Here is a 17716-nt window from a genome sequence, read left to right as displayed (position 1 = left end):
TGCAGCGTATGTAAATATGGTTCCCCAGATGATGGGAGTTCAGTGTTGACATGCTGAGACTTTTATTGCTCTGCCTGTAATGAAACAACATCCATTTGTAACCTCTATTGTCTTGCGTCTCCATGAATCCTGTTTATGTGACATGCCGGGGACATCTGATTAGGTGAAACACGGCAGAGCTGTCACATCTATGTTTTCCATCAGGGGACATGAGCGGCGTCACTAATTTATGGCATAATACCGGCACTCGTTATGGGAAGCCCTAAAATAATACAAATCTGTCGCTCACCAATCTTTTCGGAGTACAAAATCTTTCTCTTGAAAAAACTCTCTCTCTGGCTATAACTAAACTCACTTCCAAATATTACTTAGTAATTTCAGGTGTAAAGCAGTCTGATACTTCTTTTCTTAAAGGGATCCTAAACTGAGAAGGATATGAATTTTTCCTTTTAAATAATACCAGTTGCCCGACTCTCCTGCTGATTCTGTGTCTCTAATACTTTTAGCCACAGCAGCTGAACAAGCATGCAGCTAATCCAGTCTGACTTCAGTCAGGGCACCTGATCTGCATGCTTGTTGAGGGGCTTGTGGCTAAACGTATTAGGCTGCATTTCCACTTATGCGGTGCGAATCGCCGCGGTAAAAATTCAGTCCATGCGAATTTTCATGCGAATTCACCGATGTATGTGAATTTAACCATGGCAGTGCTGGTGTGCTTTTCCATTGTTTCTATGCGAATTAGAATTGATACCCAAACCTCATGCGAATTTCCTATTAAATACATTGTATGCGATTCGCATAACGGTATGCGGTATGCGAATTCTGATGGCGCTGCCATGCAAATTTTTTCTGCACAGAAAAACACAAAGGAATCCTGACTAGTGGAAACAGTCCCATTCACTTGTATTGCTATGCGAATTTGCATGCGAAAAACGAATGCGAATTCGCGATAGTGGAAATGAGCCCTTAGAGACACAGGATCAGCAGGAGAGTCAGGAAACTGGTATTATTTAAAAGAAAAAAATCATATCCTTCTCAGTTTAGGATCCCTTTAAGGGCCCTTTTAGATCCTGGAGGGACCTCATCGTGGTACATCACTCCAGACTCCTGCAGGTCCGCCACGCCAGACTCCTGCAGGTCCGCCACGCCAGACTGCTGCAGGTGCGCCACGCCAGACTGCTGCAGGTGCGCCACTCCAGACTCCTGCAGGTGCGCCACTCCAGACTCCTGCAGGTGCGCCACTCCAGACTCCTGCAGGTGCGCCACTCCACACTCCTGCAGGTGCGCCACTCCACACTCCTGCAGGTGCGCCACTCCACACTCCTGCAGGTGCGCCACTCCACACTCCTGCAGGTGCGCCACTCCACACTCCTGCAGGTGCGCCACTCCACACTCCTGCAGGTGCGCCACTCCACACTCCTGCAGGTGCGCCACTCCACACTCCTGCAGGTGCGCCACTCCACACTCCTGCAGGTGCGCCACTCCACACTCCTGCAGGTACGCCACTCCACACTCCTGCAGGTACGCCACTCCACACTCCTGCAGGTACGCCACTCCACACTCCTGCAGGTACGCCACTCCACACTCCTGCAGGTACGCCACTCCACACTCCTGCAGGTACGCCACTCCACACTCCTGCAGGTACGCCACTCCACACTCCTGCAGGTACGCCACTCCACACTCCTGCAGGTACGCCACTCCACACTCCTGCAGGTACGCCACTCCACACTCCTGCAGGTACGCCACTCCACACTCCTGCAGGTACGCCACTCCACACTCCTGCAGGTACGCCACTCCACACTCCTGCAGGTACGCCACTCCACACTCCTGCAGGTACGCCACTCCACACTCCTGCAGGTACGCCACTCCACACTCCTGCAGGTACACCACTCCACACTCCTGCAGGTACACCACTCTAGACTCAGGTGCGCTGCTGCAGACTCCTGCAGGTGGACCGCTCCAGAATCCTGCAGGTACACAACTCCAGACTCCTGCAGGCACACCACTCCAGACTCCTGCAGCTACACCACTCCAGACTCCTGCAGCTACACCACTCCAGACTCCTGCAGCTACACCACTCCAGACTCCTGCAGCTACACCACTCCAGACTCCTGCAGCTACACCACTCCAGACTCCTGCAGCTACACCACTCCAGACTCCTGCAGCTACACCACTCCAGACTCCTGCAGCTACACCACTCCAGACTCCTGCAGCTACACCACTCCAGACTCCTGCAGCTACACCACTCCAGACTCCTGCAGCTACACCACTCCAGACTCCTGCAGCTACACCACTCCAGACTCCTGCTGGTGCATTACTCCAGACTCCTGCAGCTACACCGCTCCAGACTCCTGCAGGCACACCGCTCCAGACTCCTGCAGGCACACCGCTCCAGACTCCTGCAGGCACACCGCTCCAGACTCCTGCAGGCACACCGCTCCAGACTCCTGCAGGCACACCGCTCCAGACTCCTGCAGGCACACCGCTCCAGACTCCTGCAGGCACACCGCTCCAGACTCCTGCAGGCACACCGCTCCAGACTCCTGCAGGCACACCGCTCCAGACTCCTGCAGGCACACCGCTCCAGACTCCTGCAGGCACACCGCTCCAGACTCCTGCAGGCACACCGCTCCAGACTCCTGCAGGCACACCGCTCCAGACTCCAGCAGGCACATCGCTCCAGACTCCAGCAGCCACACCGCTCCAGACTCCAGCAGCCACACCGCTCCAGACTCCAGCAGCCACACCGCTCCAGACTCCAGCAGCCACACCGCTCCAGACTCCAGCAGCCACACCACTCCAGACTCCTGCAGGCACACCACTCCAGACTCCTGCAGGCACACCACTCCAGACTCCTGCAGGCACACCACTCCAGACTCCTGCAGGCACACCACTCCAGACTCCTGCAGGCACACCACTCCAGACTCCTGCAGGCACACCACTCCAGACTCCTGCAGGCACACCACTCCAGACTCCTGCAGGCACACCACTCCAGACTCCTGCAGGCACACCACTCCAGACTCCTGCAGGCACACCACTCCAGACTCCTGCAGGCACACCACTCCAGACTCCAGCAGCTACACCACTCCAGACTCCAGCAGCTACACCACTCCAGACTCCAGCAGCTACACCACTCCAGACTCCAGCAGCTACACCACTCCAGACTCCAGCAGCTACACCACTCCAGACTCCAGCAGCTACACCACTCCAGACTCCAGCAGCTACACCACTCCAGACTCCAGCAGCTACACCACTCCAGACTCCAGCAGCTACACCACTCCAGACTCCAGCAGCTACACCACTCCAGACTCCAGCAGCTACACCACTCCAGACTCCAGCAGCTACACCACTCCAGACTCCAGCAGCTACACCACTCCAGACTCCTGCAGCTACACCACTCCAGACTCCTGCAGCTACACCACTCCAGACTCCTGCAGCTACACCACTCAAGACTCCTGCATGTACACAACTCCAGACTCCTGCAGGTACACCACTCCAGACTCCTGCAGGTACACAATTCCAGACTCCTGCAGGCACACCACTCCAGACTCCTGCAGCTACACCACTCCAGACTCCTGCAGCTACACCACTCCAGACTCCTGCAGGTACACAATTCCAGACTCCTGCAGCTACACCACTCCAGACTCCAGCAGCCACACCACTCCAGACTCCTGCAGGCACACCACTCCAGACTCCTGCAGGCACACCACTCCAGACTCCTGCAGGCACACCACTCCAGACTCCTGCAGGCACACCACTCCAGACTCCTGCAGGCACACCACTCCAGACTCCTGCAGGCACACCACTCCAGACTCCTGCAGGCACACCACTCCAGACTCCTGCAGGCACACCACTCCAGACTCCTGCAGGCACACCACTCCAGACTCCTGCAGGCACACCACTCCAGACTCCTGCAGGCACACCACTCCAGACTCCTGCAGGCACACCACTCCAGACTCCTGCAGGCACACCACTCCAGACTCCTGCAGCTACACCACTCCAGACTCCTGCAACTACACCACTCCAGACTCCTGCAGGCACACCACTCCAGACTCCTGCAGGCACACCACTCCAGACTCCTGCAGGCACACCACTCCAGACTCCAGCAGCTACACCACTCCAGACTCCAGCAGCTACACCACTCCAGACTCCAGCAGCTACACCGCTCCAGACTCCAGCAGCTACACCGCTCCAGACTCCAGCAGCTACACCGCTCCAGACTCCTGCAGCTACACCGCTCCAGACTCCTGCAGCTACACCGCTCCAGACTCCTGCAGCTACACCGCTCCAGACTCCTGCAGGCACACCGCTCCAGACTCCTGCAGGCACACCGCTCCAGACTCCTGCAGGCACACCGCTCCAGACTCCTGCAGGCACACCGCTCCAGACTCCTGCAGGCACACCGCTCCAGACTCCTGCAGGCACACCGCTCCAGACTCCTGCAGGCACACCGCTCCAGACTCCTGCAGGCACACCGCTCCAGACTCCTGCAGGCACACCGCTCCAGACTCCTGCAGGCACACCGCTCCAGACTCCTGCAGGCACACCGCTCCAGACTCCTGCAGGCACACCGCTCCAGACTCCTGCAGGCACACCGCTCCAGACTCCTGCAGGCACACCGCTCCAGACTCCAGCAGCCACACCGCTCCAGACTCCTGCAGGCACACCCCTCCAGACTCCTGCAGGCACACCACTCCAGACTCCTGCAGGCACACCACTCCAGACTCCTGCAGGCACACCACTCCAGACTCCTGCAGGCACACCACTCCAGACTCCTGCAGGCACACCACTCCAGACTCCTGCAGGCACACCACTCCAGACTCCTGCAGGCACACCACTCCAGACTCCTGCAGGCACACCACTCCAGACTCCTGCAGGCACACCACTCCAGACTCCTGCAGGCACACCACTCCAGACTCCTGCAGGCACACCACTCCAGACTCCTGCAGGCACACCACTCCAGACTCCTGCAGGCACACCACTCCAGACTCCTGCAGGCACACCACTCCAGACTCCAGCAGCTACACCACTCCAGACTCCAGCAGCTACACCACTCCAGACTCCAGCAGCTACACCACTCCAGACTCCAGCAGCTACACCACTCCAGACTCCAGCAGCTACACCACTCCAGACTCCAGCAGCTACACCACTCCAGACTCCAGCAGCTACACCACTCCAGACTCCAGCAGCTACACCACTCCAGACTCCTGCAGCTACACCACTCCAGACTCCTGCAGCTACACCACTCCAGACTCCTGCAGCTACACCACTCCAGACTCCTGCAGCTACACCACTCCAGACTCCTGCAGCTACACCACTCCAGACTCCTGCAGCTACACCACTCAAGACTCCTGCATGTACACAACTCCAGACTCCTGCAGGTACACCACTCCAGACTCCTGCAGGTACACCACTCCAGACTCCTGCATGTACACCACTCCAGACTCCTGCAGCTACACCACTCCAGACTCCTGCAGCTACACCACTCCAGACTCCTGCAGGTACACAATTCCAGACTCCTGCAGCTACACCACTCCAGACTCCTGCATGTACACCACTCCAGACTCCTGCAGGCACACCACTCCAGACTCCTGCAGGCACACCACTCCAGACTCCTGCAGGCACACCACTCCAGACTCCTGCAGGCACACCACTCCAGACTCCTGCAGGCACACCACTCCAGACTCCTGCAGGCACACCACTCCAGACTCCTGCAGGCACACCACTCCAGACTCCTGCAGGCACACCACTCCAGACTCCTGCAGGCACACCACTCCAGACTCCTGCAGGCACACCACTCCAGACTCCAGCAGCTACACCACTCCAGACTCCAGCAGCTACACCACTCCAGACTCCAGCAGCTACACCACTCCAGACTCCAGCAGCTACACCACTCCAGACTCCAGCAGCTACACCACTCCAGACTCCAGCAGCTACACTACTCCAGACTCCTGCAGCTACACCACTCCAGACTCCTGCAGCTACACCACTCCAGACTCCTGCAGCTACACCACTCCAGACTCCTGCAGCTACACCACTCCAGACTCCTGCAGCTACACCACTCCAGACTCCTGCAGCTACACCACTCCAGACTCCTGCAGCTACACCACTCAAGACTCCTGCATGTACACAACTCCAGACTCCTGCAGGTACACCACTCCAGACTCCTGCAGGTACACAATTCCAGACTCCTGCAGGCACACCACTCCAGACTCCTGCAGCTACACCACTCCAGACTCCTGCAGCTACACCACTCCAGACTCCTGCAGGTACACAATTCCAGACTCCTGCAGCTACACCACTCCAGACTCCTGCATGTACACAACTCCAGACTCCTGCAGGCACACCACTCCAGGCTCCTGCAGGTACGCTACTCTAGACTCCTGCAGCTACACCAATCCAGACTCCTGCATGTTTGCCACTCCAGACTCCTGCAGGTGGACCACTCTAGACTTCTGCAGGCACACCACTCCAGACTACTGCTGGTGCATTACTCCAGACTCTCGCAGGTACACCACTCCAGACTACTGCATGTACGCCACTCCTGCTCGTCAGGTATCCAAAGGGAGGGCCATGTACAAAATGTTGTATATTCATCTGTTTGCTCCAATACAAGCAGTTGCAGTTGTGTCCCATCTCTTCCTTCCTTTCTTTGGCTCAGTGAAGTCCCCTGCCCATCATTTATACGTAGACTACCCCAATCCTAGTAGGTATAACAAGTTCAGTTTTAAGGATTCCAGCCACAGACAGGAATCTGTTCTCCTGTTATCAGACTCCATATCCAGCCAGCCTAATAACGTTCCTCCAGCAGCTGAGCTAATCAGGAGAGCAGAAAATGCGGCAGCTGCTTGTGGCTCTATTAGACGTGGTGGTCAGTGCGGAAAACACCACCTGTTCTCTGGCAGATTATTAGGCATCGAAAAATCATTGAATGGCATGCAGAGGCTCATAGGAAATGTGGAGGATTTTCGACTTTGTCAAAACACTTAATCAAGTAGCTGCTGACTGACTGGGGTTAGTGCAAGTCTGGGGTGAGGTTTAGGGTCAAGAAAGTTGGTCAGGGCAGTCGTTTAATCATATTGTTACTTTAGTGCTGATATTTTGCACCAAGATATCGGTAACAAGAATGAGGAATGATCGTTTTATGTAATATGGTAAAAGCGTTTATTCTGATCAAAAGTTCAGTGATGGAGGAGCCGATAAGATCCCTGAGGAAGTACATTAGATTGTACTGTATTTAGTTTAATCCCATTTTAATGCTGGGCATACACGGCACTTTCTTTCCTCATCAATCGAGCCGCTGATGGGCTCGATTGATAATATCCGACAGGTCCGATGAACTGCCGGATAGATTTTCCGCTCGATCCCCGATGCTCGAGCGGCTGATAAGGAGCGACGGCGGGGACGAGCGGGAATTGATCCGCGCGGACAAGCGGGGATGCGCCGGCATCGAGCCAGCGGCTCGATCCGGCGCATAATTGCATCCAGAAACGTGCTGTGTATGCCCAGCATAAGGGCTGAAACTGAGGAAGAATTGAAGAGCCTAGTCATGAATGTCAAACAAAAAAGGGCCAAAGCTGTTCTACTGCTTAACATCAAGAAAACTAAAGTTGTGTCATCTGCTCCAATGAACCATTTACAAATAGATGGAGAAAAAGTAGAAGTTGTAACAATTTTCATAATTACTGGGATCAAATAGCTCTGCAGACGGTGACTGCAGCCATGAGATTAAGAGTCGTTTGTTGCTTGGGGCGAAAGCTATGGCAAATTTGACAAGATACTAAAGGATAGAGATGTCACTTTACCAATACAGACATGTATCCAACTTTCAGTTTTAGCATGTAAAATCAGTTTAACTGCACTTACCAACAATTCCCAGAGCGATGTATGCCAGGATCACCACCACGAAGATGATGCAGCAGAGGACATCTGTACAGTGCCTGCATATAAACAACACACAGATCAGAGTCAGAGGATATCTGTACAGTGTCTGCATATAAACAACACACAGATCAGAGTCAGAGGATATCTGTACAGTGCCTGCATATAAACAACACACAGATCAGAGTCAGAGGATATCTGTACAGCGCCTGCATACAAACAACACACAGATCAGAGTCAGAGGATATCTGTACAGCGCCTGCATACAAACAACACACAGATCAGAGGATATCTGTACAGCGCCTGCATACAAACACGCAGATCAGAGGATATCTGTACAGCGCCTGCATACAAACAACACACAGATCAGAGTCAGAGGATATCTGTACAGCGCCTGCATACAAACAACACACAGATCAGAGGATATCTGTACAGCGCCTGCATACAAACAACACACAGATCAGAGTCAGAGGATATCTGTAGGGCTGCTCAAATCCGAGAGATACCTGGATAGTTGCTATCCGGATATCTCCCAGTACACCTGTGCGGGGTGGGGGGGTGGGGTGTCAAGTCTTCTTCGTCCGTCCCTGGCGCCTCCCACGATGCGTTCCACGCGGCGGTCACGTGACTACAAACACTTGCTCCTTCCGGGTTGAAGGAGGAAGTGTTTGTAGTCCCATGATGCGCGTGGACCACATCGTAGGAGGCGCCAGACACGGACAAAGAAGACGTCAGACAGGTAAGCTTGACCCCCCCCCCCCCCCGCCCACCCCGCACAGGTTTACTGGGAGATATCCGGATAGCAACTATCCGGATATCTCCCAGATTCGGATTTCAGCAGCCCTAGATATGTGTACAGTGCCTGCATACAAACAGCACACAGATCAGAGTCAGAGGATATCTGTACGGTGCCTGCATACAAACAACACACAGATCAGAGTCAGAGGATATCTGTACAGTGTCTGCATATAAACACACAGATCAGAGTCAGAGGATATGTGTACAGTGCCTGCATACAAACAACACACAGATCAGAGTCAGAGGATATCTGTAGAGTGCCTGCATACAAACAACACACAGATCAGAGTCAGAGGATATCTGTACAGTGCCTGCATACAAACAACACACAGATCAGAGTCAGAGGATATCTGTAGAGTGCCTGCATACAAACAACACACAGATCAGAGTCAGAGGATATCTGTACAGTGCCTGCATACAGATAACACACAGATCAGAGTCAGAGGATATCTGTACAGTGCCTGCATACAGATAACACACAGATCAGAGTCAGAGGATATCTGTACAGTGCCTGCATACAAACAACACACAGATCAGAGTCAGAGGATATCTGTACAGTGCCTGCATATAAACAACACACAGATCAGAGTCAGAGGATATCTGTACAGTGCCTGCATACAAACAACACACAGATCAGAGTCAGAGGATATCTGTACAGTGCCTGCATACAAACACACAGATCAGAGTCAGAGGGTATCTGTACAGTGCCTGCATACAAACAACACACAGATCAGAGTCAGAGGATATCTGTACAGCGCCTGCATACAAACAACACACAGATCAGAGTCAGAGGATATCTGTACAGTGCCTGCATACAAACAACACACAGATCAGAGTCAGAGGATATCTGTACAGTGCCTGCATACAAACACGCAGATTAGAGTCAGAGGATATCTGAAAAGTGCCTGCATACAAACAACACACAGATCAGTGTCCAAGGATATCTGTACAGTGCCTGCATACAAACAACACACAGATCAGTGTCCAAGGATATCTGTACAGTGCCTGCATACAAACAACACACAGATCAGAGTCAGAGGATATCTGTACAGTGCCTGCATACAAACAACACACAGATCAGAGTCAGAGGATATCTGTGCAATGCCTGCATACAAACAACACACATATCAGAGTCAGGGGATGTCTGTACAGTGCCTGCATATAAACAACACACAAATCAGAGTCAGAGGATATCTGTACAGTGCCTGCATATAAACAACACACAGATCAGAGTCAGAGGATATCTGTACAGTGCCTGCATACGACCCACACACAGATCAGAGTCAGAGGATATCTGTACAGTGCCTGCATACAAACAACACACAGATCAGAGTAATGCCAGGTACACACCAAGCAATTCCACGTCAGATTTAGGGATCAAATCAATTATTTCTGAGAGGCCCTATCTGATTTCCGATCGTTTTATGATTGATTGCCCAATCACTTCTATACATAATCGATCAGAAAAACTATCGGAAATCAGATATGATTTGTCTGAAATAATCGATTCGACTCATCTCTCTGATGGGAAATTGCATCGTGTGTACCAGACATAAAGCTGGGTACAAAAATCTTTGGCAGGTGAGAAATCAGTCTACTGCATAGGTTTGTCATGAAGGTTTGAAAGACTGTACATTGTAAAGATGCTGTACATATGCAAAAGACCAGAGAAATGCTTTGTAGTTCATATAGTTGCTAATTTTTCATGCCATTGCTGTGCACAAAAAAAAGTTCAGAAATATCTGCAGATCTCATACAGATCTATAGATCTCATTGTTTAATGAACAATCATCTTGGTCAGCCCTAGAGTTCATCTCGAAACCTTTGAAAACAGAGCCTTCTGTCATGCTGCCCCTACACTTTGGAACTCCCTGCCACACACAATCAGGACATCTCCATCCCTGGAAGCATACACTACCAGTTGCCTGACAGTCAGACTGATCTCTTTAGCTGCAGTATTGTCTGAATCACACACCTGAAACAAGCAGGCAGCTAATCCAGTCAGAAACATCTGATCTTGCTTAATCAGCGTCTATGGCTAAAAGTATTAGAGGCAGAGGATCAGCAGGACAGCCAGCAGGGGCGTTGCTAGGATCGTAAGAGATTTGGTGCACTTTTGGCAGATTTACCTTGCTTCTGTGCTGGCTGGTCTGGCTTTCTGCTCGTCAGGCTGGCCTGCTGCTAGGTTGTCTGGCAGTCCTCGCATAGCATTCCCTGCACCCCCTCCCATGCTCCCATGGCCCTCCCATTGAGGCACCATAACCCCCAGCAAACCCCCATAGCAGAACCACATAAAGGCATCACAGCACCCAGTATACCCACATAAACCCACCACAGCAACGACCATACCCGCCATTGATGCACCACAACCCGCCATTAAAGTGAACCAGAGACAAAGCACTCTCATGTATTTTACCATATAGATCAGTGGGAACATTAGAGAAAACACCTACCATGCTTTTTGTTTCATTCTTCACTGCACAGCTTGTTTCTTATCAGACCTGATAAAATCCCTGACTGAGCATTCAGTCTGGCTTTGCTATAATGACTCAGCTATAATGATTCCTGAGCAGAGCCAGCAGGGGGCAGGCTTGGACTTGAAAAGACATGAGAGAACACAGACGGAGCTATAAAGATTCCTGAGCAAAGCCAGACTGAATGCTCAGTCTGGGATTTTATCAGGGCTTATAAGAAACAAGCTGTGCAGTGCAGAATGAAGCAGACAGCAGGGTAGGGGTTTTCTGTAATGTCCCCACTGATATATATGGTAAAATACATGAGGCTGCTTCGTCTCTGGTTCCCTTTAAGGCACCACAGCTCTATGGGGGTATGCTGGGAGCTGTGGTGTCTCTATGGCGATATCCTGGGAGCTGTATTGCCTCAATGGGAACATGCTGGGGGCTGTGGTGCATCAATGGGAGGTGTGCTAAGTGGAGGCGAGTACTGCTGCCTGAGTGCCTGACTGCCTGGGGGACATCCTGGGCACCCAAGAATAGATCCGGGGCACATGCCACCGACCTTTGGGGCTAGCAACACCCCTGACAGCCGGGCAATCTGCATAGGTACAAATGCAATAAATATGGCAGCCTCCGTATCCCTCTCACTTCAGGTGTCCTTTAAATCTCTGTTTAAAAGGCTGAAACAGGCAAAACCCATCAATCATGGCAGAACTTGAAAAAGCATCTGTGAAATCACTGGTGGATTCAGTCCTTGACGTGCAGCTTAAACTTTCCGGCAGAGTTTGGCAGTGTTGCGGTGACATTCAAGGCTATTTCACAGCAGGGAATTAATAAAAGCAGAATTCCTCGTTCCCTGACAACGCATCTCCCGGCCTCGAGTCTGCTGACAATCCTCAGCGTTCCTCCCAGCTCCCCGCTAATTACCCTCCGGCAAGATATACAGCGCGTCGGGGAGAGAGAAACCTCGGCGTTCAGCAGTATTAAATATTGAGATTCCGCTTTGTACCGGCAGCAGCGGCAGAAGTCGAGGAGTGTGAAACGCGGGCCTGTGGTGGGGAGATTTCATTCTGTCTGGAAGCTGCTACGCCGCTGATATCAGGCGAGACGCCGAAAAAAGCGAGATTAGATTTTATCACAAGGTGAAAAGAGTTAAAGCACTGTCACCCGTTTCCTAAATAAATTGTGACATTTCTCTTCAGCTGCTCGGCTCTGCCTTCCGCCACCCCCCACTGCACTGAGAGAGGCAAGGGATTTAAAGGGACTCCGAGCAGTGCAGAAACTATGGAAAGATGCATATCATTTTAAAGCTCTCTTTCTCCTCTTTCCAATGATATATAAACCGCCTCCCTACGCCCTTTAGTTTTCGCTATTTTCGCTATTGAAATTGCCGCTGCCGCGATTTCAATCGCAAAAATAGAGAAAACTAAAAGGCGTAGGGTGACGATTTAGGTGTCGCCAGAAAGAGGAGAAAGAGAGCTTTAAAATGATGTCCATCTTTCCATAGTTACATTGTACTACACAGGGCGACTTTTTCCTAAAGTTAGCAGCTCCATTCTGCTGAATATGTTTCAATAATTTTTATTGGAAAATTTTTCTTAATTTACAACAAGGCTTAAATAGCCATAATACAGTAATATCAGTAAGGTGTACATTGTTAATACAAAGAATAAGATGAACATATAAATGTATGACATAGTCATTATAAACCAGATATGGTGAAGTAAACTGATGATGGGTGGTACAATAATTGAGTACCTAATTGGTACTGATTGTTGTGACTTATATGGAGTGGTCACTATCCGTTGGAGCAGTACTTCTGGGTAACTGGGGGATTTAACCCTCCTACAAAGTTCCCAGGAGTCGCATCCTGTAGTTGGGATGTCACAATCAGTGTTGCAGAGCTTATTGATATTAGAGCTAACTTGGTAAGAAAAACTTTATTAACCATGTATTCATGTAGTCTGTTATATATCTTAACCTAAATTAAACTAAGACAAACTAAACTAAACTAGACTAAACTAAACTACACTAACACATACCACACTTGTGTATCCAATTTTATTTTTCCTGGGCTGTGACTCAGAGGTGATTACTACAGTACTTGTCATATGGTATATATTCAGTATATGGTTCAAGGTATATATCTCTCACTGTGAGAGGCTATATGTAGGCAAATAGTTTAGTTTCTGGTAGCAAGAGGGAACAGAGACTTGCTCTGACCAAGAATGATTTTACATTCCCTGATTTGATAGCCCATGTTTTCTCTGCTTGTAAATTAAATTCAACAGATTTTAACATTTTTCCAATGGGTGGGATAAATTTGGATTTCCAGTTTTCAGAAATAATCATTCTAGTGGACAGGATCATATGATTATATATCAGTCTTTCTTTGGTCGGCAAGTCTACTGTTCCTATATGCAGTAAGGCCATTTGGGGGGGAAGATAGGCCAGATTCATAGGTAACTTTTTCAGAAGGTTCTCCACTTCTTTCCAAAGTTTTTGGATTTTTGGACAGTCCCAAAAAATGTGTTCCAAAGTACCAGTTTGTCCGCATTCTCTCCAACATAGTGGGGGTGTATTGGCATCGAATTTGGCAACTTTATCTGGAGTGAGATACCATCTCCATAGGATCTTTAATAAGTTTTCATAATGTGAGACACAATGGGAGGATTTTTTTAAGGAGCTAATAGCTAGTTCCCAATCTTCTTGTGAGAAATCTGACTGGAGATATTCCTGCCATTTTGTAAGTTGCCATGTAGGTGGGTCTGCTTTGACAGAAAGGATGTTTTTATAGAATTTTGATATCCCTCCTTCTTGGTCAGCGTCAGGGGAAATTATTCTCTTTAATGCAGGTGTCAATAATATTGGAGTGGGGTAGTTCTTTTGAAAGAATTTTTGTATTTTTTCATATTTAGGTTTGTCTGAGAGTGGAATGGTATACTGTTGAACTAGATCTTCGAAGGGTACCAGTGAATTATCTGTGTCGGTGGTTAGTTTGTTAATAGTATTCAGTCCTAATGCAGTCCAACTACTGAAATCTGTATCTTTAATTACCTTAGCAAGGCAATCCAATGGGACTTGTTTGGGGGAAGATAGTGGGTGTTTAGAGCATAGCTTAATCAGATGTGTCCATATTTTAATGGTATTGGAGCATATTGGGTTGTTTGCTATTCTCTGCTTTTGCCAAGTGAGTTTTGTTTCTAATAAGTCTTTATATGAGTTAAATTTAGTTTGAGTTTGTTCTAATGCTACCCACTGTTTGCTCACATCTTCCGTCCATATTGCTCTGGACTGCTGATCTATAATATATTTCCAGATCTGGTACGCCAAATCCTAAGTTGCTGGACTGAAGTGTCAGAATTTTTGTGGAAAATCTAGGGTGTTTGTTCATTAACACAAATTTATTAGTTTGTTTTTGTAGGGAATTAAAAAAGGTCTGGGGGACTCTAATGGGGAGATTTCTGTACAAATATAATAGTTGGGGGAGTAACATCATTTTAAATGCTGACACTCTTCCCAGCCAGGAAAATTCTAGCTTGGAAAGAGCATCTAGCTTGGTTTTCAATTTAGTGAGCCAAGGTTGATAGTTTGCCTTGTAGAGCTGGGAAATGGTAGGGGTAATGTTAATACCAAGATACTTTATAGATTTCTCTGACCAAGAGTAAGAACAGATATTTTTTAATGAATTAATTGTATTGGGATCTATGTTGCAGGGTAAGATTACTGTTTTTGTCTCATTTAATTTATAATATGATATATTAGTAAATTTGATTAGTTCAGCTTTTAGAGTTGGAAGTGATATCTCTGGGTCTTGCAGGTATAGAAGAATATCATCAGCGTAGAGGCCGAGTTTAGCTTCTGTTTTGTCAAATTTGATGCCATGAATATCAAGATTATTTCTAATAGTTTGGGCCAACGGTTCTAATGAGAGTATAAAAATTAAGGGGGAGAGTGGGCATCCCTGGCGAGTTCCATTTGATATGTTAAAGGGGGATGAAATTGAACCCAGAGAAGATACAACTGCAGAGGGATGTGAGTATAAGGCCATGATTGCCTTATGTATATGTCCCATACAACCAAACTTATGAAGAACACTTGAAATATATGTCCAGTTGACCCTGTCGAACGCCTTCTCTGCGTCCAAGGAGACAAACAGAGAAGGCGTCCGACAGAGGCCCACCCTGTGCAACAGAGCCAACACCTTCCTAGTGCCGTCACAGGTGGTTCTGCCCCTCACAAACCCCACCTGGTCAGGGTGTATTAACTGTGGAATTAGTGGAGCCAATCTAGTTGCAAGAATCTTAGCATACATTTTTAAGTCGGTGTTCAAGAGAGAGATAGGCCTGTAGCTGGCTGGGTCAGCTGGATCTTTCCCTTCTTTTGGGATGGTAGTTATTATTGCTGAGAGGGATTCTCTAGGGAATTTGCCATCTGTTGCTACCTCATTGAACATATTTAAGAGGTGCTTTGTAAGCATGGGCATAAATTTAACATAGTAGTCATTAGAGAAACCATCTATTCCTGGAGCCTTATTCTTCTTAAGGGCTTTTATGGCTATCTCTATCTCTTGTTTTTGAAAGGGGATATTTAGTTGTTTTTGTTCAAACTGGGTCAATGAGGGAAGGTCTACATCTTTGAGGTATTTATCAATTTCATTTTGGGTAGGTATATGGGTATTTGGCTGTTGGGATAAATTATATAAATGTTCATAATATTTGGCCAGGGCATTAACAATTTCAGTGGGGTGGTGGGTGGTTATGCCAGAGGTTGGGTGTTTTAACTTCATAATTCTTTGGGCAATTCTTCTGCCCTTAATCTTTTGGGCCATTGATTTCCCAGCTTTGTTTCTATCAGAGTACCAAGACTCTTTGGTGATAGTCTGCCACCTGTCATACTGGTGGTATAGGATCTCTTTCAGTTCCTGTCTGGTCTCTTCTAGCTTGGGGATCAACTCTGGGTGTTTGTTTTTATCTTTATATATTACCTGTTCTTGGGCCTTAATATCTTTTAAAAGAATATCAATTTTTTCTCTTCTTTTCCTCTGTAATATAGAACCTTGTTGGATAAAAATGCCTCTGATATATGCCTTATGGGCATTCCAGAGGGTTGATCTTGAAATGTCAGGGCTGTCATTAATGGTAAAATAGTCTTCTAATTTTTGTTTGATTACAGGGGATGTTTGTTCTGAATTTAATACTATCTTATTTAGTTTCCATGGGTAAGTTGTACGAGGAGAATCTTTGATCAAAAATTTAATTGTTAGTGGGGTATGATCTGACCATGTTCTGGTGTTGATAGAAACCTCAGATAAATATGGTAAAGTAAATTTGTTTACTAAACAGTGATCAATTCTAGTATATGACTTGTGCAGGGGGGAATAAAAGGTGTAATCAATCTCTCCAGGATGGAGGCATCTCCAGGAGTCATAAAGCTCATTGTTAACTAAAATTGATTGTATTGAGGCAGGGGGGGATCTTCTGGTAGTTGAGGAGCAGTCAGTAATGGGATCAGCTACAGCATTAAAATCACCAACAATTATAAGATGACCTTTTACTAAACTGTGAATTTTCTTTAGCTTCTTATTTAGAAATCTGATTTGATTTTTGTTTGGTGCATAAACATTTGCTATTGTAATAATTTGAGAGTCAATTGTCCCTGATATGATTACGAGTCTACCATCACTACTGCTGTATGTATCAGTGATCTCAAAACCAGAGGTATCCCTTACTGCCACACATACACCATATTTCTTCTTTTTCTCCAGTGTAGAGTGTTGTACATTAGAAAATCTAAAGAGCTTAAAATTAGACGCTCCTTCCTTATTTAAATGCGTCTCCTGAAGACATACTACATCAGCATTTTTATCTTTGCTAAATCTTTGTAGTAAAAATCTTTTCCTATGGGAATTTAAACCCCTCACGTTTAGAGATATAATTTTTAACTCACGTGACATCTATAACAAGAAAATTGCTCAAACCATTTTCATATAACATTTTGACAACTCTGTCAGTAATTACCATTCCGCAGGCATCTGCAGCCAGCCTGAAAGGAAAAAATAGTCCAAAGTTCCAAGCTCTGAAATTGGAAGTAATTAGTGTGGAAAACAATAACAGTAACAGTAACACTGAGAACACATATAACATTATAACCACAGGTGACACCATAAGGTTGTCACTGGTTAAGCAATGACCAGATTAGGGTAGGTCTAAGCAGAATGTAGTCCACAGCCGTGGACTAAAGTGGTAACAGATCTCTTAATCAAGAGTTTTCTTGAAGAGAAGTGTTCAATTGGGGGGAAAGTTGTGGTTAGTGAGGCACTGAAACCTCAAATTTCTGATTAAGTTCAGGAACCACCAGATGCTGTTAAGGACTTTCCTGACTCTTCTTTTTCTTTATCTTTGTCCTTGTCTCTGTCTTTATCTTGTCTTTTGTCTTTCCTAGAATCATTCCTTGTTTCATTGGACCACTCCATGGATGATGATGTAGAAGATTTCCCTCTGTCTCTCTCTCTAGGGGCTGAAACTGGAATATTCCATTGATGAAGCAAGTCAAGGCCTTCTTTGGGATCCTTGATGATA

The 17716-nt window shown here is 48.0% G+C and overlaps 1 protein-coding gene across 3 annotated transcripts in view; it reads right to left on the bottom strand.

Annotated features, from left to right (window-relative positions):
- Window positions 1–17716, bottom strand: part of SLC44A5 (solute carrier family 44 member 5) — a 247105-nt gene that overhangs the window by 89837 nt on the left and 139552 nt on the right. For all 3 annotated transcript variants that reach the window (XM_068239204.1, XM_068239205.1, XM_068239203.1), the window contains exon 3: window positions 7867–7940. In XM_068239204.1, coding sequence (XP_068095305.1) covers window positions 7867–7940 — 74 coding nt within the window. The remainder of the gene's footprint in view (window positions 1–7866; window positions 7941–17716) is intronic.

Source organism: Hyperolius riggenbachi, chromosome 6 (assembly GCF_040937935.1).
Source record: "Hyperolius riggenbachi isolate aHypRig1 chromosome 6, aHypRig1.pri, whole genome shotgun sequence".
NCBI lineage: Eukaryota > Metazoa > Chordata > Amphibia > Anura > Hyperoliidae > Hyperolius > Hyperolius riggenbachi.
This window is presented reverse-complemented; position numbering and strand designations above follow the sequence as displayed.